Source organism: Misgurnus anguillicaudatus, chromosome 13 (genome assembly GCF_027580225.2).
Source record: "Misgurnus anguillicaudatus chromosome 13, ASM2758022v2, whole genome shotgun sequence".
Taxonomy (NCBI): Eukaryota; Metazoa; Chordata; class Actinopteri; order Cypriniformes; family Cobitidae; genus Misgurnus; species Misgurnus anguillicaudatus.
The window spans coordinates 27,988,428-28,015,777 of NC_073349.2; the positions used below are offsets into that span (position 1 = coordinate 27,988,428).

General features: G+C 35.8%; 1 protein-coding gene across 1 annotated transcript in view; it reads left to right on the forward strand.

Annotated features, from left to right (window-relative positions):
• The window catches only part of atp9a (ATPase phospholipid transporting 9A), a 65,140-nt gene that overhangs the window by 4,768 nt on the left and 33,022 nt on the right, over nt 1-27,350 (forward strand). The window contains exons 3-17 of the mRNA XM_073875525.1: nt 13-126; nt 214-322; nt 8,164-8,222; nt 9,449-9,500; nt 12,663-12,757; nt 14,056-14,140; nt 14,248-14,319; nt 14,465-14,541; nt 14,625-14,785; nt 14,955-15,097; nt 18,088-18,200; nt 19,277-19,483; nt 21,879-22,040; nt 25,468-25,558; nt 25,663-25,748. Of these exons, the coding sequence (XP_073731626.1) occupies nt 13-126; nt 214-322; nt 8,164-8,222; nt 9,449-9,500; nt 12,663-12,757; nt 14,056-14,140; nt 14,248-14,319; nt 14,465-14,541; nt 14,625-14,785; nt 14,955-15,097; nt 18,088-18,200; nt 19,277-19,483; nt 21,879-22,040; nt 25,468-25,558; nt 25,663-25,748 (1,626 nt within the window). The remainder of the gene's footprint in view (nt 1-12; nt 127-213; nt 323-8,163; nt 8,223-9,448; nt 9,501-12,662; nt 12,758-14,055; nt 14,141-14,247; nt 14,320-14,464; nt 14,542-14,624; nt 14,786-14,954; nt 15,098-18,087; nt 18,201-19,276; nt 19,484-21,878; nt 22,041-25,467; nt 25,559-25,662; nt 25,749-27,350) is intronic.

Genomic DNA, 27,350 nt, shown 5'->3' on the forward strand with positions numbered 1-27,350 from the left:
TTTTGTGTTTAGGTGTTATTCAACCAGTTCAAATACTTCTTCAACCTTTATTTTCTGCTGTTGGCTTGCTCTCAGTTTGTCAATGAGCTCAGACTGGGTCCGCTCTACACATACTGGGTTCCTCTGGTACGTCACGGCATAATATTTTTGCCTTACCTTAATTTTCATCATGAAATTGTAATGGATTTTTATGTTTGTTTGTTTGATCCTAAGGGGTTTGTATTGATTATTACAATTGTGAGGGAAGCCGTCGAAGAGATCCGATGTTATCTGCGAGACAAAGAGGTCAATTCACAGATCTACAGCAAACTGTCCACAAGAGGTGAGTGATGGTTTTCTCAAGCTCTTGTGAATTGTTTTCGTACTTTCCTTTGCCGCTCATTGTTTGTAGATCTAAATGGGTTTTATGCTAATTTCTAAAAAGAATAGTTCACCCAAATATTTAAAATTCTCTCATAATCTACTTAACCACATGCCATGCCAGATGTTTGTCACTTTCTTCTTTAGTTGAACACAAACAATTTTATATTAATGTTCTGATGTAGAACAATATGGTTGTAAGAAAAAACTATAAATTACTTGGCATTCTGTATGTCTTATTGTAAACATACAAATTAGCACTGTAAATTAAAAAACGGCAGCACATAAATAACTTTGAATCTTATTGGTTCTCGTGTACCTCATGCTTACTTTCTTTAGCACCAGGCCTGATTATAGGCTTGTTCAACTTCATGCGGCGCTGCAAGAACCGACAGCCGGATGACATCAAAGTTCCACGAGAGCGATTTAAAAGCAGACTCCTCCATATGATTTCGCGAATCGCTCTCGCAGTACTTTAACGTCATCCGGCTGTCAATTCTTGCAGTAAACAAGCCTTATGTGCTTTGAACATTTTTTCGCAATGAGGAGTCAAAATGTGTTTATATTTTTTGTAGTTTCTCATGATGTAAAGGCAGAAAGTTTCTTATTTTTATACTTTGTAGAAAGCTGTAAGTATAGTTTGTTTTTTTATGTACACAAATGAACAGCCTTGCAAAGCATAGTTAATTTGACACGTATGCAGACACAGGCATTGGACGCATGTGTATTGCGACAAATAGCAATACAGGTACATACACATTACAAGCGACTTTGTCACTATGTGTCGCCCGTCTCTTTCAAAGAGGTCATTTCTAATTCTGGTTGTCATAAACAAATGAGTTCTGTCCATCCAGTAACTGACGAGAGACGGATGACGTGAACTTAGAAAAAAGTCGCTCACCATTAGCATTTTCTCAACTTTATCTCGCAGGGCTGTAACGATAAATCGTGTGTCCCATTAAAAAGGCCTGTCTAAAATCGATTCTGAATCACAAGGCTGCGATTCTGTGTTTCATGCGCAGCTTGTGCGTGTACTATGGCGTTTTGATCAGTAGAAAGTCCTTATCAATCTAAACTCATTATGAGTCGGAGTCGTTTATAACGTGCATATAAAAAAGCAACACTCGTTAAACACAATCATTCACAATATTCTTTATTATCATGAAAATACCTGAAACAATCTGAAGAACAGCAATATAAATATTCTTCTAGCCATTTCCTGGAATAGGGTTTGTAATGCTACTTCTTCTATGGCTCAATTGGAGTTTCTGCACGAGAGCGCCCTCTGGCTTTTGGAAGTGGCGGCATTTCACCGTAATTCATTCAAATTCATTCATTGAGAAAACGCGCATTTGCACGATTAATCGTTTCAGCCCTATTTGCCGCTGTTCGTGCTCCATCGGGTCGCCAAAGGTCATTGTCGCTCGTGTGTCCGGAAGTCCCATTAAAATTAATGGGATTGTGTCGCTTTATTGCTGCGTGTCGCTTGTAATGTGAATGGGGTATACCTCTCCTGGCCTACTACAAACTTCGGTATGTGCGACCTGTGTGTACAAAGTATGCAGGGTTACAAAAATCCTGTGGTGCACGTACAGTACGTGCGTAATATTCTGTTGACAAAATTTGCGTCACGCACACTGTATGCTGCTGACACTCGCGTACATGTAAAAATTTAACTATACTTGATGCAACTTCTGTACGTTTGCCGCATTTTTGCACTTTTCACAAAAGCAGCGCAATTACAATTTGGATGCCATTTTATTTAAATGAAGGCTGTTAAAGCATGCAAAATGATCTAAGAGCTTGTTTACATCTAGTATTAGGATGCGTTTTGGTCGATTGGATCCGTTTATACCTTGTGTTTTAACTAGGGGTGTAACGATATTTTACGATACACGCTGTGATGCCCATCCGATATCGATTCTGAATCGCAAGGGCGATATTATTCGCAGCTCTTTTGTGTATTATGGCATTTTGATCATTAGAAAGTCCTTTTCAATCTAAATTCACTGTTAGTTTGAGACGTTTATAACATGCATTTGAAAAAGCTCGTCAAACATAATCATTATAAATATTCTTTATTATCATGAAAAGGTTTGATGAACGTTCATATAAACATGCTTATACATTTCCTGGAGCTGTCTGTGTAATGGTACTTCTTTTGCAGTGCATATTGAGTTTCTGCACAAGAGCGCCATCTGTTGAGAAGCATAGCAAGCAAAATATATTTTTGCAATATTATATGTATTGTTACACCGCTAGTTTTAATCCGTCTCTTTTGTCCACTTTCGACTGCTTTTGTCCTGATTACTTCGAGGGGATGGTCTATGGGCGAGTCGTTTAAACGCGCACTAATATTATGTGAGATTACCGCTTAAATGTATATGTAAGGGTTTTCTCACATATTCAGACTAAGGGGGTGTGCACACCAAAGCTTTTAAACACGGCTAAAAAATACCAGGCGTACGCCGACTACTAGCTTTCTTTAGCTGAGTGCTTTGGTTGCTGATACTTCTGCTTTGTTTATCAGTCGTTGTACGATGTGCCGCTTGTTGTGATATTTGTCCCACCCCTCCTCCACTGTGATTGGACGGACGTTTGAGAACTGACATTGACGAGCTGAGCTTTTCACTCAAAGTTGAATATTTTTCAACTCTCGTCGCTCAGTGCTGAGCGCGAAAAAAAGCCCAGTGATGGCTTTCAGTGCGAACAAAACCACCAGCTGCTGGCTTTTTTGAAAAACGCTGCACTTCCATTGAAAATATTTTAAAAAACATGCTCCGGCCGCCGGTGTAAAAGCTTTGGTGTGCACGACCCCTAATTGATGAAATAAGCTTGCGCAACTTTGACACACACGCTAAATAAAAAAAAAACTAAGCTGAAAGAATCAAAGAGTAGCTGCTAGTGCTGCACAATTAATCGCATCGCAATCGCGATGTCAGCCTGTGCGATTATATGACAGCAAATGGTTGCAATTATATTAAATAAATAAATGTGTGGACTTGTTAACACAAACTTTCTGATAACAGTTTGATGATTTTCCTTGCTGTTTAAAAAAGAAAGTAAAACGAACAAAAAAGGCAGTGCACGTGTGGCATGCACGTGTGTGGTGTGCGTCGTCACTTATACCAGAGCGAAGATGGATGCAGAGGAGGTTGACAGTGATCTGGTAGCTAAAAAAAACTCTACGTCTGTTGTATAGGGGTATTTTGGATTTAGGATTACTGACACTGAGCAGTTGCTACAACACGTGGCAATACGAAAACATTTATAGTTTTACAAATACACATTTTAGCATTATCACTAAACTGTGTGTGGATTTTCCTTAAAACCCATCAAGTTGACTCATGATACCATTTAGTATAATCGCAATCGCACATCGAAATATTAGCATCAATAACCGCAATGGGAAAAATTGCCCAAATCGTGCAGCCCTAGTAGCTGCTTTAGTTTTATCAATGAAAGCCTAAAGACAACACCAAACATTGTGGGTTCGCGCTAGAAATGAGGTTTGTTGTTAAAACGTGTACTCGATACATCACACATTAGATCAATAGGTGGAGAGTAGGCGGTCTTTTGTGGCTGCTCGAACACATTCGACCACATGAGCATCTGCACCAAAAATGCAATATGGTAGAATGTTTTCGACTACCTCTGAACGTGGTCGAAAGTGGACGAGCTCAAAACGTTTCACGCCCCGTATACACCTGTATTTACCGTCGTCCACTTGTGATCCATTCGACCAAAGCGCATCTTAATACCCGGTGTAAACACGGCCTTAAGGAGGCTACTGTTTGTTTTTAATTTGAAGTAAGGATGTAAACTGTATCATATAGTGGGGGATGAAAAGCATGTGACAATAAAAACCGAGAGAACCTCCTGTCGTTTCCATCACACGTTCTCCTTTGATCTTGCGGTCTCTCTTTACTCATAAACTCGGTGTATGCGTGCGTCGCTCTAACAGCCTCCATATAAGGCTTATGGAGCAGAGCTGTGGCATTTGTTAGCAGCCTGGGAGGGCCGATGATTGCCATGGCCAGACCAACAGGGATAAAAACATCAAAGTTCATCATATTTAAACCGCTCCTTCACTCCTTTTTTAAGACTTGCACCATTAAAGCTGGGTGTGGGATTTACGGTCACAGGTCACACCTTCCGGAAAGCAATATTGGTGTTTCCCGGATTCTGGAAGTTAGCAAATGACCAACCTCTCTACCTGCTACAGATTTAAATTATTTTTCGGGGGGGTAAAGCTTTACATGTTATTGAGTAAACAGAACTGCTGGTTGACTTTAGACAGTGATGATGATGATAATGCCACCAAATGTGATTTATACACTTTATATATATGAGGTATGGATCTGGAAGATTATTGCATGAATTGAAATGTCATTTATCCCCAAAAGAATGCACATATACATACGTGCTAATGCCTTACATATGCATTGGTAAAGGTCTCCGCAGGGGTGAAAGGTCCCTGACCTTTTCCAAACAATTTTAGCCTGTCATTCTCAATGGAATGAGAGATGGTTCTCCTGTGTTCTTGTAAAGCTGAGGAGGAGGGTATTGTCTAAAAACAAATGAAATCTCATATGCACTCAGAGCTTTTCACAAATCTGAATGGGGATTTAAAGGAGGCTTAAATATTTGAATCTTCACTGGAGGTTTGTCATGAAATATGCAGATGCGGGGCCATCGGTGAACCATCAGAGGACAATAGATGATCCTTTGAGTTGATTTGTTTTATGTTAGACTTTTATAGGGGATTAGAAAACATTTGTGACCCTGGACCACAAAACCAGTCACATGTTGCACGGATATAGCCAAAAATGCATTGTATGGGTCAAAATTATTGTTTTTTTTTTTTGTTTGTTTTTTAAAACATTAGAATATTATGTAAAGATTATGCTCCATAAAGATATTTGTACATTTCCTACCGTAAATATATCAAAAATGTATTTGTTCTTAATAATATGTGTTGTTAAGTGACTTCATTTGGACAACTATAAAGGCGATTTTCTCAATATTTAAATTTTTTTTGCATCCTCAATGTCTTTGAAATTTGTGTTTTTGTAAAAAAAATTCTACTTGTATTTTATTTCTTATGGGTCAAAATTATAGTTTTTTTTATGCCAAAAACATTAGGATATTAGGTAGGGGTGTGACGAGACACTTAATCCACGAGACGAGACGAGACACGAGATTGGGTTCACGAGAACGAGACGAGACGATATTTTTACACTTTTTAAGAAACCCTCGATGATAAAAAAAATGAACAAGAAACTGAAATCACGTTATTTTTAAATGTTTTAACTAATCAAGGACTGGCCCTAACAATTATTTTGCTAACTGATAATGAAGTAGTTTGTTATTTTTGGGCAATAAAAATAGACCCAAGTGAGCAGTAGCCTTTAAAATTACATAATAACGAAGATGCAATAATAATTGGTTCAAATAAAGTATTAAAACCAAGTTACATTAAACAACATTACATTAACAAACACATTACATTTGTGGTCTATAAATAAAAAGCATTATGTATATATTATAACAAATGCCTGCAGGGAGAGATAGTTGACTCGTCTCGCAGACGCTATCTTCACTTTCACTTTAGACGGAGAGAAACGCTTATTTTTTAGCCAAACAATGTTTAAATCCATTTGAATATTTAATATACGTCCATTTCTTTACAATAGAAATGAACATGCAGACATTAAATCATGTAAACTCTGTGATGGTTTAATCTGTTGAGACTTACATCTGACAGTGATCATCAGACAAACACAACACGTCTCACGAGCTCCCAAACGAACATTATTGGAAACCCAAACAAAAAAGCAAATGCAGTAAAAGACAGAATATAATGCATGCACTGTAAGAGGCTAATTACACCAACCACGCTTTAAACGCTTGGAAACGCAAGGCGCGACGCACTGCCTTTTTTTAAAGAAGAGCAGTGCGAGTCGACGTGGCTTTTCATATTGCTAGGCAACCACCTAGTCAGCTGTCTTGTCAATCAAATATTGAAGCGTGAGCGCTCTTTTGCTGTTAACTGTCACATTAGCAGAAACTTTAAAAAGATGACGCTTGCTCTGACCTTGTTTGAGGGTGAGAGGTGCACAAACACGCAGGAGAGAGTGAGCGAGTGGAGTCCGGTTCTTCAAAGCAACTGTAAACCTCCCTCACCACAACGTAAGGCCTGCATCTCCCCTCATTCGAGTGGACAATAGAAAGACGCGAATGACGTCGGGCGCTTCTCCGCTCTTCAGCGTTCCTTCGAAGGCGCGTGCTGCGGCCGCCGGCAAAAACCGCAAGGCGCTCAGCGCGCATAAACAGCGCACAAACGCTCCATGCCCATAGAATATCATTTAAAAAAGGTGCCTGCAACTACCATAAACGCTTTTGGTGTAACTGGCCCCTAAAAGGGTCAAACAGAAAGCTGCATCCTCCGGAGGTCGCATATGCAGGCTGCATACATCATTAAGGTTTATTTCAGATCATTAACTGAGCATTACATTCGCAAGTCGTGAGCATATTACATCAATTTGCGATTAACTAAATTATTAGTAAACTTTATAATTGTTAGTAGTCTCTAATAAGACAGTCTTTATGAAGTAAATGCAGTTTAAAAATGCGACCTCCGAAGGATGCAGTCTTTTATTTGAGACACACTTAATCTCGCGATACATATTTAATATCGCGAGATCTCGTCGCACGAGATCTCGTCACACCCCTAATATTAGGTAAAGATTATGCTTCATAAAGATATTTTGTACATTTTCTACTGTAAATTTATAAAAAATATATTTATTGTTAAGAATATGTGTTGTTAAGGACTTCATTTGGACAACTTTAGAGGCGATTTTCTCAATATTTAGATTTTTTCGTATCCTCAATGTCTTTGAAATTTGTATTTTTGTAAAAAAAAATTCTACTTGTATTTTATTTCTTATGGGTCAAAATGATTTTTATGCCAAAAACTATTAGGATATTACGTAAAGATTATGCTCCATAAAGATATTTTGTACATTTTCTACTGTAAATTTATAAAAAATGTATTTATCGTTAATAATATGTGTTGTTAAGGACTTCATTTGGACTTTAAAGGCGATTTTCTCATAATTTAGATTTTTTTGCATCCTCAATGTCTTTGAAATGTGTATTTTTGTAAAAAAAAAATCTACTTTCATTTTATTTCTGTAAATAATTTTAAGAAATATGACTGTAAAAATGTGTCCCCGGTTATCAGTTAATGAGACAATCATCAGCTATTAGGATTTAGGGCCTGTGTTCTTTTTTATTTTTTTTCTTGAGAGCGTGATTGGCTGATATTTAACAATAATGGGTTCATGCTTAAAGGTGCAGTGTGTACATTTTTGCGGCATCTAGTGGTGAGGTTGCGAATTGCAACCAACAGCTAAGTCCACTGCTTACCCCTCACTATTGAAACGCATAGAGAAGCTACGGTAGCCGCCACCAGAAAAACATGTCATCGTTGGAGACAACTTGGTAAAAAAAGTTTGTCCATTAAGGGCTTCTGTAAAAACATGGCGGCACAAAATGACGACTTCCACGTAAGGGACCCTCAATGCATGTAGATTAAAAAAATATCATTCTAAGGTAATAAAAACATAACGGTTCATTATAAAAAGGTCTTTATACACCCCTAATGATAAAGTTTTGTATATTATTTTGGATTTCCGTCAAGATATCCTTCTAAAAATTATACACTGCACCTTTAAATCTTCACGTATGAAACAAACTCATTGTTCACACTTTTTTTCTCTCTCTTTCTCTCTGCAGGAACGGTGAAGGTAAAAAGCAGTGGCATCCAGGTTGGAGATCTTATCATTGTTGAAAAGGTTGGTTTGCTAATAAGCTCAGTCATTGTTAAGAATTGAGATCTTTAGACAAACGGCTTCTCATCTCTCTCTCAATGCTTCAGCTGTTTATCTTCCCTTGAGATTAAGGCAATCTGACCTCTGATCAGACCTGTAAGACATAACATGCTTTATATGTAAAATTAAAAAGAGTTCCTCATGCATATGTTCAAATTAAAATTTTATACAATATGGCTCATGACAATAATTCTTTGCCGAGTTTCTAATAAATCTACCAGTCAATCGCAGGTTATGTTTTATTAACATAATGGATGAGTAGTGTCTATGAGGATTTAATGCAGAGACTAGCTGTCAATCATGTTGAATGACTGAAGCATGTGACCTGAGGCCAATGGTTGGTTATTAGTAATCCTTCCTAATTCCATTCTGGTATTTAGTGTTGCCTTTTGTTCAACAGTTGCCTCTTTACCGTGCAGACTGAAGCCTATTGTGAGGGAATTGCGATGCTCGTTTCCCACTACAAAGTCTGAGAGCATGAAATTCGAGACACCTCCTCAGTCTCCAATTACCCAACCAGCCAATTTTCTTAAATATGTTGATTTTGCACAGAGAGACGATTTGCACATGTTGCGCTCAATGTGGTTTTGTTAAAAAAGCATTAATTAAAAGAACTAGAAGTAATAGTTTTACTCCTGATAAATAATATTAATTTAATTTATGGGTGAAATGTGACTCTGACATGGTGACTCGGACAAGAAATTGCAATGTAACTTTAGTGTAATACGTTTGATCTATAATATCCATAATCTGTGGAGAATCCAATTGGCTCAAATATTCAAAGGTTATGCGTGGGTTATGGAGTGCATATATATACTGTAGTAAAAGTTGAAATGATTAAAAGCGGGGCCAACGTTTGAGATACCGAAGTCACATCCGATGTTGTGAAACATCTGCCGAGTTTAATAGCGTAGCGAATTCACCTTCGAATAACTACAAACAGAGCCGGGAGTGAAGCGAGGGTCAGGTCGAGTGGAAGTCCCGGTCAGAGCTGCCACGGGGCACCACCCAATGATTTGCTGTCGGCTGTCCTCTTTAAACAGGCCAAATACTGGTAATTGACTAGATTAAAGCCAAATAGAGCCTGTACAACTAAACCGAGGTGATCGTTGTTGACGGCATACTTGGGTTTGTGTCTTTATATTTTATCTTGTTTTAACTCTCTATCTCTTCCTTCAAACTCTTTGCAGAACCAGCGTGTTCCAGCTGACATGATTTTTCTGAGGACTTCTGAAAGAAATGGTAAACATCTGTCGGTCATTCATCCAAATTTCCTAAACAAAAAAGCAGGGGAAACGATACGAGCACGAGGGCGACTGTGTGGAGATGGAGGGATTAGTCTAAATCTCGGGTCATTTAATGAGCTGTGCTTAAATTGCCCAGAAAGATGGCATGCATTGTGATTTTGGGAATTTTTTCTTTAGATCCTGTGTCGGGGAATAATCTAATCTTATCTGGAATGACATTCTTTTTGTCTTTCAAATTTAAAGGCATGCAGACTGTCCCAGAAAATCAAAGGAATGCCCAAAACAAACAAATTCACAGGACTTTCAGGAATGAAGAAAACTTAATAAACAAATAGAATTATTAGTAATAGTGGTAGTGCTATTAGTATTATTATTATATTAAGTAAGAAACATTAATTATGTTTATTTGGTTTATTTTTAAATAACTGAACTTAATCTGATAATATATATATATATATATATATATATATATATATATATTTATATATACACACACTTTTAGCACTGTCTGTTTGTCTGAAAGATTATCCGACATCGTGAAGTGATTTAATGTGGACTCTTTCTTTTTTAGAGTGTTCATAATTTTAAATGGGAAGGTTGAATGTCAAATTGAATTTGTGTTTCTATACCTAAATTTGAGTCGCACATTCAACTTCTCTCAGAAGTCAGAAATCAAGCCTAACTGTGCGTTCACACCAGACGCAGAAAACGCACGAGTTGAAATTCTGAACTTTGGTGGATATTCACGCCGCATTAACCAATCAGGAGCTTGCTTTAGTGACGTGATTACTACGCGCGAATAGCACATTTTTGCCGCCTCTGTCGCGTCTGGTGTAAATGCCCAGTAACATTAAAGCATAACAACTTATTTTTTTATTAAAAGATTACTCCACACAAGAAAATCCTGATAATTTACTCGCCCCTCAGGTCATCAGGGTTGTTCGTGTTTTTGTTTAGTCGAGAAGAAGTTACGTTTTTTTTTTTTTTTTTTTAGGAAAACATTACAGCATTTTTGTCAAATTAATATAATTTATTTGTCCTGTTTAAATGAAGTTTAAGATTGCAGTTTAATCGCGGCTGCAGGGAGCTCCAACAGAGGCAGGGGGGTCTTGTCTGGCAGAACGATTGTCATTTTTGACAAGAGTGATAAAAAATATGCACTTTTAAACCACAACTTCTCGTCTTGCACCAGCCGTGTATTGCACCAACGTAATGCATAATGACATCGAAAGGTCACGCTTTACATATATGAAACGCACACTTGAGGACCATTTTAAACAATAAACTGACACACAAAGACATAAATTAGTATCATTCCACATACAACAAATTCGGAACGGTCCTCTTTCTCCACACTTGTAAACACTGAGGCGGAAGTTTTGCGTGACCTTTCGACGTGATTAGTTTAGGAGTACATTTGTTGTATTTTTCTTGCCGAAAATGACAATTGTTTTGCTAAAAAAAGACCCTTATGCCTCGTTTGGCATCGTTTAGAGCTTTTTGAAGTGGCGTTTAAACTGCAATTTTAAACTGCATTCATGTAATCTAAAATCAGGTCAAGAAAAATCCTGGAATGTTTTCTTCAAAAAATATAATTTCTTCTCGACTGAAAGACATCGACATTTTGGATGACATGGTGGTAAGTAAATTATCTGGATTTTTTTTTTAAGAAAATGGACTAATCCTTTAAACTGTTGAGGACCAATAAATCTATTAAATTGAGAAAAATCCTGAAATGTTTTTAATTTCTTTTTGACTGAACAAAAAAAATTTTGGATGACATGGGTAATCCTTTAAGGACTGCAAGTAAACTGTAATCAGGCTTCTGAATTAAAAAAAATAATAAAGTGCTTTACAATTTTTTCTGCCATTCTTGTAAAACAGTAAATTCATAGATTATTCATACAACAATAATTATATTATAACATTAAAAAAACTACTGTGACTGAAGGTCTTACATATCCGGATAGATTAACCATTACAGAAACATAAACAAATGCTGGCAATACTGTTAGTTTAGAGCAGTGGTGCAAACCTCACATTTACGTTTACATGCAACCAAATAATTTGTTTGTAATCAGATTGATGGCTTAATTGGATTGAAAAGCCTTCATGTAAACACCTTAATCAATTCCATAGAGGTCGATCGGATGCAAATTTCAATTATATTGAAAAAGGGTGGTGTAGTCCAATCTGTGATCCGATGATCAGGAGAAAAGCATGCATGTAAGTGTCTTATAATGTCTTATACATTTGTTATGCACATGAGTCTATAGGATTGGCTATTATATCATCTGCCAGGTAAGCCTGATCACGTAACTTATTCACCTTTATAATTGTACTTTTTTATTTTGGCGAAAATGACTATTCACTGATCATCCTAAGTTTACATCCAGTATAAATCGATCTGATAAACTTTCTTTTGGTGGCTGCTTGTGCTGGAATTCCGCCTGGTTGAGATTTCATTTCTTGGGGGTTGGAAGTAGCCGGCAGTAGTTGATGTGTTAGTTTTCCGGGAAGGGGAGCATTGTTATCTACCCCGCAGATGGACACCATTAGGCAATTATTAAGAGTCCAGGGTTGAATGGCTAAAGCAGAGGGACATATCTTTAAATGGGCGGGGGGTGGGTGACATGTTTTAATAGCAGTACAGCTGCTTCAGGGGTTAAGCTGTGCTTGTTGGTCAAAAAAAAGAGCTGTTTTCTTGTTGTCAGTATTTAACCAGAGAACCGATTTAATTAAAGGTGCATAACCCCTTTAAACACCACATGTGGTAGTTGATTTTACATATGGCTATACCATATTCGTTTTTTATTAGTATGTAGCAAATCAAAACTAGTCAGTGATAATATTAACATATTTTAGTTTAGAAGACTAAACTTCAGTATTTTACTTTTTGATTTATTTTATGCTATTATTTGTCTGTCTACGGCACTTTGGGATACACTAGCTTTATCAGAAATGCCTTATAAATTAAAATAAACAAATGTGAATGGAACTGCTGCGCCCTCTAGAGTTTATGAGAGGCATTACAGTACAATATTGTCTTTAGAAATGCTTTCAGATAGATTGAGTAGGAAATCAAAAGCTGACTTTTGGCCTGTCTTTAAAGTTGTATGAGTATATTTAGATGTATTCTCATATTTTTGTCGTACAGGCTCCTGCTTTTTGAGGACTGATCAATTGGATGGAGAGACCGATTGGAAACTGCGCCTCCCAGTGGCCTGTACGCAAAGATTGCCCACAGCCGCAGTGAGTATTTATTTGTCCTTCACTTATAGTTTTTAAAGTAATGTAAAAAAAGCTCTGTGTACTTGCTAATTTATTTAAATGATTTTATTGTGCCCAATTGATAAGTGCACATTATTTTAAAGTAGGGGTGAGCGATATTGTCCAAAATTCATATCTTTGTCATTTTAGAAAGAATTGGGTTATATGATTAATATCTTGTTGATAGCGTTGAATCAAAAGAAATATGTATTTTTTTTAGAAAGTAGAATTAATGTTTGTATGCAAGTCAAAGCCTTGTGTGAAATGTCACAATCACACAAGGGTTACGAGGCAGTCATAAGCATGATGAATTAAATATTTCCTCTCTGTTTGAAAAAAATATACAGCTTTGTACCACAGGGCTGTTGAATGCTTTATTCTGATTGGTTGGGGAATGTTTCATGGGTATGCATTATTAAAAAAAGCACAAATGTGTAAGGAATAATTGACGACAGGCACGGCGCGAAGCGGGTGTTTATTATGTGGATCAGTGACAAAAACGGTTTGGCAAGATGAGAAATTCTAAAATCTTAAAAAAAAACTTGGTTTAAAAGCACGCATCAGGATTGTTTCAATGCACATAGTGTATTTATGTTAATTTTATGTAATAAAAATTACATTTGCACCATTTTTATGAAAGTTAAGACTGAATGGACCTGAAAATGTCAAATGGTGTAACCGGCAGTTGTGGCAAAGAATGAGAAATATTAAATATTGTATCCACCTTGATGGCATGTAAGCTTAATCATCAAAAAAAAAAAATGTAAAATATATTTTTATTAGTTATTTCAAAATGTACATTTTAATGTGTTTTTGCAATATTTGTCCTGACATATGCCGAAAACCGCTCTGTTTTCTAAATAACCTTTGACAAATGATGTAAAAAAAAAATCATATTACACTAAACTAGATGATTATATTTTATTCCACCTTTTTATGAATATATTTATATTTTAATAAAAAAAAAAATACTAGTTACACCAATTGACACAGACCGGTTACACCACATTGACATTTTTGCAATATCCCCCAAATATTTTTTCAAAGTGAAATAAAACCAGAAATTTTAGACTTGGTCTTCAAAAAAGTGAATGTATGCATTTATTTTAAAAATGTAACCCTTTTACATTTAGTCATTGACCCATGTAAGTAATAGTTGATGAATTATAAGAAAATAATGCACACCCAAGTATTGTACTTTGAAATTTTTAATAAATACAATATTGTTGTATTTTTTGTGACTTATTACATCTCTGAAACACAATGTTATGTTTTCTCAGGATCTACTGCAGATCAGATCGTACATTTATGCTGAAGAGCCAAACATTGACATCCACAACTTTATTGGTACCTTCACCAGAGTAAGTTTGTCAGTTTGTGCCGACAGAACCGCATACATAAATGTTTATCTGACCTTAAAATGATCAAAAGCATCAAAAAGTCAAGTTCAGTGTTTTGACCTGACAGAGAAGATGGAGATCCTCCGGTCAATGAGAGTCTCAGCATTGAAAACACTCTTTGGGCCAGTACAGTCGTTGCATCTGGTAACCTGCAAATTATAACACTTGCAATAGTAATAAAACATAAATTGTATAATTTTTGTATAATTAAAGTGGAATCCGTCAATGTGTAACACTGCCCTTGATATTGCAACATTTAATAATTATAGTTTGAATTGCATGTTCAAAGGCACAGTGGTCGGAGTGGTGATTTACACCGGTAAAGAGCTGCGGAGTGTGATGAACACCTCAAACCCGAGACATAAGGTAATTTTTTAGCACACTACAGCCTCTTGTAATAAGTACTGTGTCACACAATAAAACTAAAAATATGAATGTATGCTTTCTAGATTGGACTGTTTGATCTGGAGGTGAACTGCTTGACGAAGATCCTGTTTGGTGCTTTGGTCGTGGTGTCGCTGGTCATGGTGGCTCTTCAGCATTTTGCCGGACGCTGGTATCTCCAAATCTTCCGCTTCGTTCTGCTTTTTTCCAACATCGTGCCCATCAGGTAAGACGACTTTCTATGTTTTGAACAATCCATAACAGTTTTCATAGTCGGTGTCTAGTGCATGTGCTATGAAGCGTTGAGTTCTGATGCTCAGATGGGTGACGAAGTTCAAGTCCAGTTCTGAATCATTAAAACAACCATGTAATTCTACACTCGTCATTTTTTTTAGTTTGCGTGTGAATTTGGACATGGGCAAAATGGTGTTTAGCTGGATGATCAAGAAAGATTCAAAGATCCCGGGGACGGTCGTGAGAGCAAGCACCATACCAGAACAGCTGGGCCGTATCTCTTATCTCCTTACAGACAAAACTGGTATTATAACCATTTCTGTTATTTTTCTATGGACAGTAACCAAAAACTTATTATGTCTAACAATGTGTAACAGCTTGTTAAAGATCTTTATCATACAGTGACTTAAGTAAAGGAATTTTTATTTTTTTTATGAATCAAGTGTTTGCTATGGTTAAATTTATTATCCATAATATATGCAGGGTTTTTCTGAATTGACCCATGTAGAAGTGAAGAGAGCTGATAGCGTTGAAGTGTGTTTTTAGGATTTGAACCAGTAGCACACATATCGCCGAAGGGCTTAAAGCTGTGTGCCGTGAGCACAGACATGCCACTTATTAAAGCCTTAAATCAGAGATGATCTGAAGGTTCCCATCCTAACATATACGCCTCCGTTAACCATACAGATTTAATAAAGAAATCCTTCCCCCTCCAAATTTATGCGTTTTACCGTCTGCAAAATTATGGCCCTGTTCCTGCATGGATACTGATGTAGCTTGACTGATCCAGTGAATGAAAGGGTTCAGAGGTCATCGTAATGTACGAGGTAGACCAGCGATGCCGGAATGATATACTAGGAGAAGGCTCAGTTTAAGAGCGGCAAGAGCAAGAGGTGTAAGGAAACGAACCTAAAGCTCTTTGTCATTAACAAGCCATTAGTGTTAATATTGTTTCCCTTGTGTTTTTGGCTAGAGGAAGTTCATGTCGATCTGGAAATATTGTTAGGGGTTAACAGAACAGTTAACCCCTTGAGCAGTCTGTTTCTGAGTTTGTGATACTTTTCTTAATAAGGATATGGTAGTGTTTATTACAGAACATGCATTATTTGTTTAAAGACTTGTTTGCACTATATACAATAATTTTTAACTTTATGAATAAGTTTTAAATTAAAGAGAGTAGCGAGAGTTCACACCACAACTACAACAATAAACAATATTTTTTGAATCGTTTTTAAAGAGATTTTTTTTTAACTAATGAAAATTAACCATTGACAGCCAATCAAATTTATTTGAATTTAAAGTGCTCACATATTGGAAAAGTGATGTAAGTAACATTAAACAATTGCAAAAGTTTTCATTAAAGGAAATCTACAGAATTAATTAATGTCATTTAAAGGTAAATGCTTTTCGTGAATACTGCAGCATGTGAGCTAATTAAAAAAACGTCCGGTGGTGTGGACGCAAATATAGTTATTTTGTGATAGTTAATGTTATCCTTAAAGTGTGAACGGCTCTAGGATATATTTTAAAATATCCTTTTAAAAATTGTCCTACATTGAAAGAAAATCGAAGTTCACAGCACAACTATAAGGATAAAGATACACAGAACGGAATTATTGGGAGTGTTTTCTAAGTTATTTTTTTACTAACTGATGAACGATAAACCATTGACAGCCAATCAAATTTAAAGTGCTTACATATTTGAAAAGCCAGACGACACTATGGAGTAAAAAAATCACCACATTTTTTTTTTTTAAGAAAATCTACAGAATAAGTTAATGCCGTAAAAGGTAAAAGTTTTTCGTGAATGCTGCGACACGCGTGCGAATTAAAATAGTTATTGTTAAAATAATGGTATCATTAAAATAAAAGGGAAAAATGTTATCATTAAAATCATGTTGTCGTCAAAAAAAACCAAAAAAAAAACCCATGTTATCGTAAAAAAAGAGTTACCAATCAAATCATGTTATTGTCAAATATGTTATCGTTAAAATCATGCAGCGCTAAAATAACGATATCGGTTAAAATCATGATACCGTTAAAATCGCAGCATCACTAAAATTATGTTGTCGTTAAAATAATGTTATCGTTAACACAACATCCGGTAATATAGCTTTTAAAAATGGTCCTAAATTAAGAGAATAGTGGAGTTCACACCTCAACTATAACAATAAAAAAATAAAGAACAATAACATTTTTCGGATCAGAACTATTTGTTTTTAGCTGTTAAATGCTAAAACAAGCTGGCAAATATAATCTCTGGTGGGTTCCTGAATGTTGTTTAGCTATTTTAGATTGTGGCGCAACAAAAATGATAATAAGGTTTTGTACATTCGTTTTCATGACTGTAAACTACAGAGCGTGAGTTAAAGGGACACTCCCCTTTTTTGAAAATAGGCTCATTTTCCAGCTCCCCTAGAGTCCCCTTTATTTTTACCATTTTGGAAACCATTCAGCTGATCTCCGGGTCTGGCGGTACCACTTTTAGCTTAGATTAGCATAATCCATTGAATCTGATTAGACCATTAGCATCGCGCAAAAAAATAACCAAAGAGTTTCAATATTTTACCTATTTAAAAGTTAACTCTTCTGTTACATCCCCTTGGTAACTTTCAATAGCATGGGATTATTTTCTTTGATTATTAAGCCAGAATGAGAGTATAGTTCCTAGCCATATCGACCTAGAAAATCTCAACTTTAAATTTTCCGTCAATCTTAGATGTAACTAGAGAAGAGTCAAGTTTTAAATAGGAAAAATATCAAAACTCTTTGGTTATTTTCTAGCGCGATGCTAATGGTCTAATCAGATTCAATAGATAATGCTAAGCTATGCTAAAAGTGCTAGCGCCAGACCCGGAGATCAGCTGAATGGATTCCAAAACAGTAAAAATCAAATGTTTAACTCTAGGGGAGCTGAAAAGTGAGCCTATTTTCAAAAAAAGTTGAGTAAGAATTAACATAACCTTATAGTTATGATGTTAACTACTCAGTTAAGTGTGGATGCTAATATCATCATAGCGGTATAGCTTGATAAAGCTTCTGCAAATTAATTCATGCCCGAATTGTTTGCATTGCGTTTGGTTGCATAAGTTCTGGCATGAATTTTTGTCTACCGTTTTTGGCATAAGGCTTACCGAAGCCCACAGCAGTCAAACCACAGGCATCACAGTTTTAAAACAGCCAATTCCGGTCAGGATATCCTTCAGCAAACCTGTAAATGCATTGAAAGTTGAAATTGTATTAGCAGTTCTGTCGGTTTCGTCAGGATGGTATTAATGTTAATATTTTTCACAGGGACCCTCACACAGAATGAGATGGTGTTCAGGCGACTTCATCTTGGGACCGTGGCGTACGGAATGGACTCAATGGACGAAGTGCAGAGCCACGTGTTCAGTGCTTATACTCAGGTATTCCCAGAATTCCATGAATTCGTTGACTTCCATTGATTATGACTGCATCACATGCATACTTACATGTACTATATATTAAAAGTATGTATTTCGCGACTGATAAGTGTGTACTTTTGAGAATAGTATTGGGACATGCATCATAAAATTATACGTTGATACTTTTGTCAGGCTCCTCTGTACATGTAAGGATTAGCAACTAGCTAAATTTGTTAATTGACATCTTTAGCATCACACGTGTAGGCATCCCATTACTGTGTTATTTGCTTGTGCACTCATGTTATTTTTTTCCGTAGTCCTTATAAAACCGGTCTTTTTCACCTCTGACTGACATGTATTGTTCATTTGACACCAGAGGGCATTCAGACAGGAAGCAGAGGTTAGGAGGACTTCGGCCTCCTAATAGCTAATATACGAACTTATGAACTCTGTCATTAGCCTTCGGAAATATGTGCTATATAAATAGAAGCAAAATGTTAAGGTGGTTGTTCATATATGTATCACATCTGGTAGTGTTTATGAGTCGACATATAGATAGACAAGGGTCATTTTATGGGTAGATGGAGAAGTGGACATTTAGAAAATAAAGCTAAATCTTTAATGGTAACACAGCTAGAGACACCCAATTACAAATTATTTAGCAAACCTTAATTATAGTCTCATTTAACAAAGTCAGATATTTAGGTTTTCCATTAACAAAATCCTTATGACCACCTCTTTATTGTGATTGTCCTGTGAATGTATAAACCAGTGGTCTCCAACATGATGCCCACGGGTACCAGTTTCCCCACACAGATTCTGTGAGGTGCCCGCCAAAGCATGTTCTACTAATAGTCTAAATTGTAATATTTATTTATTGCATATTTTTATATTAGCTTGGCTTCTTCTATGCATGTTACAAAATGATAAAACATATCAACAATAAAATAAAATAAAATCAACTAGTAAAACAAAAACGAGTAGATAAATATCAAAAAGTAGCCCTCCAGATTGTTTTATCCATTGTGGTAGCCCTTGCTCACAAAATGGTTGGAGACCCCTGGCATAGACCATCACATTATATCTGATCTTCACAGCCTCCCCAAGACCAGGCTTCCCGTGCACCAGCTGCCACTAAAGTGAGGAAGACCATCAGCAGTCGAGTGCACGAGGCAGTGAAGGCCATCGCGCTGGTGCACAACGTGACCCCGGTGTACGAATCCAACGGTGTGACAGACCAGGCGGAGGCTGAACAACATTATGAAGACACCTGTAGGGTTTATCAAGCATCCAGTCCAGATGAGGTACAATACTTGATTATTTTTTGTTTTATTTGAAACTGATTCGACTCAAATGATTCATCATTCCTTGCTCAGCTCATGTCTTCCTTTTATTCCTCATCATGAATGATGTCACACCAAAAATAGATTTGAATCACAGGGGCCTGATCATAGTCGATCACTTTGGCAGATGTGCCGCCTCACATTTGATACCGTCTGGACGCCGAATCCAGATTCACATGTGCCAGGAGCGAGCGGTTTCACGTGACTCACACTATGATCAGTGCTGTGGTTAGGCAGGCATCATGGTTTGCTTTATTATTGGTTTGCATTGAATCACTGAAAGCCACCAGACTGACTGTGTGACTAAACACACGTTCTGTAGCCCACCACAACTAAACCATTTTAGGACATGATCGGTAAACCAATCTGCTGTAGTTTTGTTGTGTTACTAGGCGTGTCATACGATTAAAAACAAATGCATTTTTATTGTGTAAAATAGAAAAGGTCACTGTGCTTAGGAAAAATATTCATAATAGTTTTATAAAGATGAATCGTAACGGGCACAGAAATGAGCATGAGATCGTTGACGTATTTCTTGCATATTTCTTTTCTTTATCAAAAGCTACACTGCAAAAAAAAATGTTCAAGAAAATTCTTAGTATTTTTTTTCTTCTTTTCAGTAAAAAATTCTAATAATTCTTAAATGAAGATGCTTCTTGATGAGCAAAATGACCCAAGAAAAAAGCCTAGTTTTTAAACCAAAAATATCAAATTTAAGTGATTTTGTGCATAAAACAAGCAAAAAAATCTGCCAATAGGGTAAGCACATTTTTCTTGATTTTTTATTTATTTAGTGCACTGCAAAAAATTATTTTCAAGAAAAAATTCTTAGTATTTTTGTCTTGTATTCAGTAAAAATATAAAAAAATTCATAAATTAAGATGCTTTTTCTTTACAAGCAAAACGAACCAAGAAAATCTAGTCTAGTTTTAAGACCAAAAATATCTAATTTAAGTGATTTTGTGCATAAAACAAGCAAAAAAAATCTGCCAATAGGGTAAGCAAATTTTTCTTGATTTTTTTTTATTTATTGCACTGCAAAAAATTATTTTCAAGAAAAAATTCTTAGTATTTCTGTCTTGTATTCAGTAAAAATATCAAAAAATTCTTAAATTAAGATGCTTTTTCTTTTTAAGCAAAACAAACCAAGAAAATCTAGTCTAGTTTTAAGACCAAAAATATCAAATTTAAGTGATTTTGTGCATAAAACAAGCAAAAAAATCTGGCAATGGGGTAAGCAAAAAATCTGGAAAATTTTCTTAAACACTAAATTCAAGAAAAATTTGCTTACCCCATTGGCAGATTTTTTTGCTTGATTTATGCACAAAGTCACTTAAATTTGATATTTTTGGTCTAAAAACAATACTTATTTTCTTGGGTCGTTTTGCTCATCAAGAAAAAGCATCTTAATTTAAGAATTTTTTTATATTTTTACTGAAAACAAGACAAAAGTACTAAGATTTTTTTTCTTGAAAATCACTTTTTGCAGTGTGTTTAAGAAAAATGTTCAAGATTTTTTGCTTACCCCATTGGCAGTTTTTTTTTTTTTTTTTTTTTGCTTTTTTTATGCACAGAGTCACTTAAATTTGATGTTTTTGGTCTAAAAATAAGACTTGTGTTTTTGGGTCGTTTTGCTCATCAAGAGGGAGCATCTTAATTTGAGAGTTTTTGGATATTTTTACTGAAAACAAGACAAATATACTAAGAAATGTCTTTCTTGAAAATCATTGTTTGCAGTGTGGTGATTTTTAAACTTTTCAGGTTCTTATCAAACAGTTTAAAAGTAGCGTCATCGTTTCTTTATGCTCCATAGATAAGCCTCATTCATTATTTTATAAAAGCGAGGTCCGGCAGCGGCCTGCCCATCTGGATATTGTGAGAGATGTGTTATTAGCAGCTAGTAAGAGAGGGCATTAGAAATCGGGGTTTTTGATCTCTCTGTAACCCTTGGTCTGGAAGTTATTGGGCAATAACTTTTGCCTCCCAGATATACCCCCCTTTAGCATTGCACTAATGGATGGCATGTGGTTTCCCTTTATCTTCACGTGTTCCCAGAAGAGACGCACTTATAATTGCTCCTGTGTTGCATACTTGTATTTTCTGCACCGCACATCCAAAACAGTTTGCCTTCACAGGAAACAGCTCAGGATGTAAAGCAAAACGCCTGTTTGATTTCCAGTTTGTTTTGCTTTTTTGTTTTCTATGCGACATGTTTAAGTAATTTTCTTATGGCGTTGACAAATGAGACCGCACAAATTGCATCCTGTTGTTGCGCATCCGGTTATTCAAAAACATTTGTTTATGAAACTGCGGAAAAGTTGAGAACATTTTGATTTCTTTCTCTCTGTCTGTCTAGGTTTCTCTGGTTCAGTGGACAGAAAGTGTAGGTCTGACGCTGGTTGGGAGAGATCAGTCATCCATGCAGCTGAGGACACCTAGTGGACAAATCCTCAACTTCACGATACTGCAGATTTTCCCTTTCACATACGAGAGCAAACGCATGGGCATCATAGTGCGTGTGAGTATCACATACAAAACTTTACAGAAACGCAAAGCCTCCTTAATTTGGGTTTAGCTCCACTGGTAGAGCGCTGTGCTTGCAACGGCTATGTTGTGGGTTTGATTCCAAAGGTATGCAAGTAAATAAGCTATTTTGTAACTTAAAATGCCATGTACGTCTCTGTACAGCTTATTACACATACATAAATGTTTCTGTTATGTACTTACATCAAAATGCAACTTGGAAAGACTTGCTGGAGAACCCAACTATACTTTTTTACTAAACTAGGTAAAAATTGTTTAGGTCACTAGTCAGGTTTTGTGACCCTGGACCACAAAACCTTTCATAAGGGTACATTTTTATTTATACATTATTTGAAAGCTGAATAAAGAAGCTTAACTATTTGAAATCTGGAACCTGAGGGTGTAAAAAAATACAAAAATATTGAGAAAATCGCCTTTAAAGTTGTCCAATAGAAGACCTTAGCAGCACATATTACTTAAGATAAATACTTTTCTATATTTGGGTCCACAGTGCTTCTTTTGAACTAGAAAATGTGATAAAGATCAACCCAGTAGCTTAGTTTTGGTAAACCATTCTCTGTAAGAATGTGAAAAATAGCTCATTGAAATTTGGCTCCCTTGTGATGTCAGAAGGGTATAATACCGCACCTTAATCGTCACTAACAAACACGGCACTGCCATTTATTGCAGAGATCAGCTCATTTGCATTTGAAAGGACACACCAAAAAGCAGCACATTTTTGCTCATACCTACAAATAAAACAAAATATCACCCCAAAAATCTATCATTTTGTCCCATACATTGAATTTTTGGCCATTGCTACAAATATACCTGTGATGCTTATGACTGGTTTTGTGGTCCAGGGTCACATATAAGCAAACTACTCCATTGTACATGTTAACTCCTTTGTTTAAAAATATTAAAGTCAGATTTTCTGGCTAACATTAAAGCACTCAGGATGTTCTGGAATGACATGGATCATCAGGTTTCTAATGGACCAGTACAGCTTCCGTAATCTTTGTTTTATTATAGTAAAAGTGTGGGCATCATGTTTTTGGTTTTATTTGTAGTAAAACCGTGGTTCATTTTCGTAAGGGCTATGCAGCCCGAGTGCATAATGTCACAATGCAAAAAATTATTTTTAAGAAAAATGTTTTCAGTAAAAATATCTAAAAATTCTTAAATTAAGATGCTTTTTCTTGATGAGCAAAACGACCCAAGAAAATAAGTCTAGTTTTTAGACCAAAAATATCAAATTTAAGTGATTTTGTGCATAAAACAAGAAAACAAATCTGCCAATGGGGTAAGCAAATTTTTCTTGAATTTAATGTTTAAGAAAAATGTTCACGATTTTTTGCTTACCCCATTGGCAGATTTTTTTTTTGCTTGTTTTATACACAAAATCACTTAAATTTGATATTTTTGGTCTAAAACTAGACAGTTTTGCCCATCAAGAAAAGCGTCTTAATTTAAGAAATTTTAAATATTTGTACTGAAAACAAGACAAAAATACAAAGTAAGAAAGTCAGTTTTTGCATTGCACAAAAATATTCTTAGCGTTTTTGTCTTGTTTGCAGTAAAAATGTCTAAAAATTAAGATGCTTTTTCTTGGTGAGCAAAACAATCGAAAAAAAGTGTAGTTTTTAGACCAAAACTATCAAATTTAAGTGATTTTATGGATAAAATAAGCATAAAAATTGCCAATGGGATAAGCAAAAAAAAGAAAAAAAAAGAAAAATTTGCTTACCCCATTGGCGGATTTTTTTGCTTGTTTTATGCACAAAATCACTTAAATTTCTCATTTTTGGTCTAAACACTAGACTTATTTTCTTGGGTCGTTTTGCTCATCAAGAAAAAGCATCTTAATTTAAGCATTTTTTGATATTTTTACTGAAAACAAGACAAAAGTACTAAGAATTTTTTTTCTTGAAAATAATTTTTTGCAGTGTGTATACTGTATGTAATCTTGGACCACAAAACCTGTCATAAGTTGCATAAATATATTTGTAGCAATAGCCAACAATACATTGTATGGGTCAAAATTATCAATTTTATATTTTTAATGCCAAAAATCATTAGGATATTAAGATATTTTGTAAATTCCCTACCATAAATATATAAAAATGTATTTATCATTAGTAATATGTGTCATTTGGACAACTTTAAAAGTGATTTCTTTAATATTTTGATTTTGTGCTCTCAAATTCCAGATTTTCAAATAGTTTCTCTGCCAGATATTCACTTATCCTAACAAACTATACATCAAGCTTATTTATTCAACTTTCAGAAGAAAAAAATTATGCTTATGACTGGTTTTGTGGTAAAGGGTCACATATATTTAACAATTTTCCATTTTCTGTGGTGTCTCCTTTTTTCATGTAAAGCTACTTTGAAACAGCAACATTGCAAACAAAAGCTAAATAAATAAATTAATTAATAAAGTTGCACCCGAGTCATCTTTAAAGCCCAGAATATCATTAAGATTTGGGGTGGGCTCATTTGATGGTCAGCAACTACCCACAACACCCTAGCAACATCTTTGATAACACTTTTAGATACCATAATTATTTAAAAACACCCTAGCAGAACGGCTATCCCTGCTGAAAAATCCAGCATAAGCTGGTGAGCTGGTTTTAGCTGGTCTCCCAGCTTGGTTTTAGCTGGTTTTGCTGGTGTAGCAAGCTGGTCTTGCTGGGTTTTGGTCACTTTTTAAGATGGTCTAGCTGGACTTAGCTGGTCTGGCTGGAAAACCAGCTGGCCCACCAGCATGACCAGCTTTGTCAGGCTGGGAGGACCAGCGTAAACCAGCTAGTGCCACCTTAAACCAGCTAAAACCAGCTACTAGCTTATGCTGGTCTTAGCTGGATTTTTCAGTAGGGATGAGTTTTGCACTGGTGAGCAATACTCACATTTCTAGAAAATGTGAAAATATAGTTCGTCAACAATGCTTGAATGCAATATATCAAAATTGAAGATCAGCCTAAAGATTACATGACTAGACTTGCTGTTATCTGAGAAAGTTGTGACCCTGCCCTGGGCTGGATGACTAACTCTCTCCCCATATGAGCTGTGTGCTATTGTTGTTGGCTTGGAGTGAAGCCTGTAAATGTGTCTCAGGAAACCAGTAACCGAACCTAGTTTCCTCTCTAGAATCCTTTTAAAACACCTTTAAGGACCATCGAGAAAAGCCAAAAATAATTTCCCACATTGCTATGGAAACCGCCATAGACTGTCCTGCTTACCTGTGAAGTTTTCCTGTTTACAATGATAGAATGAGTATCATAAAATATTTGGGAACACATTATTCTTGACACAGGCCTGATAGTCTTCGATGTCTGAAATAATGTGTTTTGGACAACCGAGTGGACTGTAGTCATAACAATAAACAGTCCTAATGATATATATATTTTTGTTTGGGATAGGATGAATCCACGGGAGAGATCACGTTTTACATGAAGGGTGCAGACGTCGTGATGGCCGGAATCGTGCAATACAATGACTGGCTGGAGGAAGAGTGTGACCAAACGCTTTCTCAAACATAAACAAATCCAAAACGTAATTCGAATGACGTTGACGTCAGCTTGACGTTGAGAATTTGTTTTTTTGCCGTCTTTATCAGTGTGGAAATATGGCCAGGGAAGGCCTGAGGGTCTTAGTGGTGGCCAAGAAATCACTTACAGAAGAACAATACCAAGATTTTGAGGTAAGTTGCCAGCGATTAGTCATTAAAATAATGAAAAATATTTCTGATTTGTTTATCTCTAAACAAATTGAATAGTTATGCTCGCTTTAATTTTCAAAATCTGATGGAAATTTTAGAAGTTGTTGGGGGTTCATATGAAAAATAAGTGTGAATCTATCTATGAGGATCTCACGAAAATAGAAAATAAAAGTTGGGCCCTTTATGTAGAGATGCATGATATAACGACTGATACCGATTACTGGCCGATATATAGTCATGGCCGGTATATCCTGTCAATCAAAAGAGAACAGGAAAATGCAATGAATTTTAGCTCTGTGTATAGATGGTTTCAGCAGTAACAACATAAACAAGCGGCTTTCGTGGTCTTCTCGTAACTTCCGGTAAACTCTGCGAAGAATAAGTAACAACAAAGTACTTTTAAAGTAGTTTATTTATATAACAAGCAAAATAAACAACACGTAGATTACATAGGAACCCAAAACATTTGTTATTTTCGACGAGGTGTTTGTTTAAGAGTTCAGTTTCAGCAACTAGTCAGACCATTAAACAAACAGAAACCAGAAGAAAAGTTCGGACCGGACGCTTATCGCGACACCGCACGTGCGCCCGATGAAACGGTCTATAGAAAATTTAAAGAAACATCACTAGTTTAATGTTCAATAGTAATGGTCATTATATCAATGAATGACATTCAAAAATGTAATCTTCAGAATTTAGTTAATATAACCACCAAACTATCGGTATCATCATCGGTATCTGCAGAAATCAGTCTAAATAATCGTACAGTTGGAAAATGTATGCCTTTTATCAATGTTACATGGACAATAATTCTGTTACACATTGAGGACTGGTGCCGGCAACACAGACCTACAAATACAATATAAATACATATGCACCCTATGTTGTAGATCTAGTCGAGCTGTATGATATGTCTTTGAGGATTTCACAGATGGTTTACACATCAGGAAGTTACAGCTTGGCTGGCAGCCATTTGACTCTCAGATGACTTAAGATTGACATTAAGGAGAGAACTTTTGTTATGCTTATATAATAATGAAGGGTTAAACTTTAGCACGTAACTCATTCACACTGACAGAAATGACACTATGAGTGAAATATGAGTGCTGAGCGATCAGACGTACGATTTTTACCTGAAAGACAATAAAACATGCTTTTGACCATGTAACTAACCACATAACAGGGTTTTTATTGTAACTAAAACTTTAAAAGGTTCTGAAATAAAATAAAATATAGGCCGCCTAAATATTACAATTATAATTGGCAGTATAATTATAAACTAAAACTTCATAAAAACAAAACTAAAACTGAAATAGCATTTGCATTGCTTTTATCTAAGCAACGTACAGTTTATTACAAGTATGGCTGCACAATATATCGTTGAAGCATCAACTTCGCAATGTGTCCATCCACAATAGTCACATTGCAGAATGTGCATTGTATTAAGGTAAACATATATCAGTTTAAAATATACTGTATATTATTGGTCTGTAATATATAATTTATGCAATGTATATAAAATATATACATTGATTCATTTTATAAACTAGTGTTATTTCTTAAATGGCGTGATTTATTTTGATT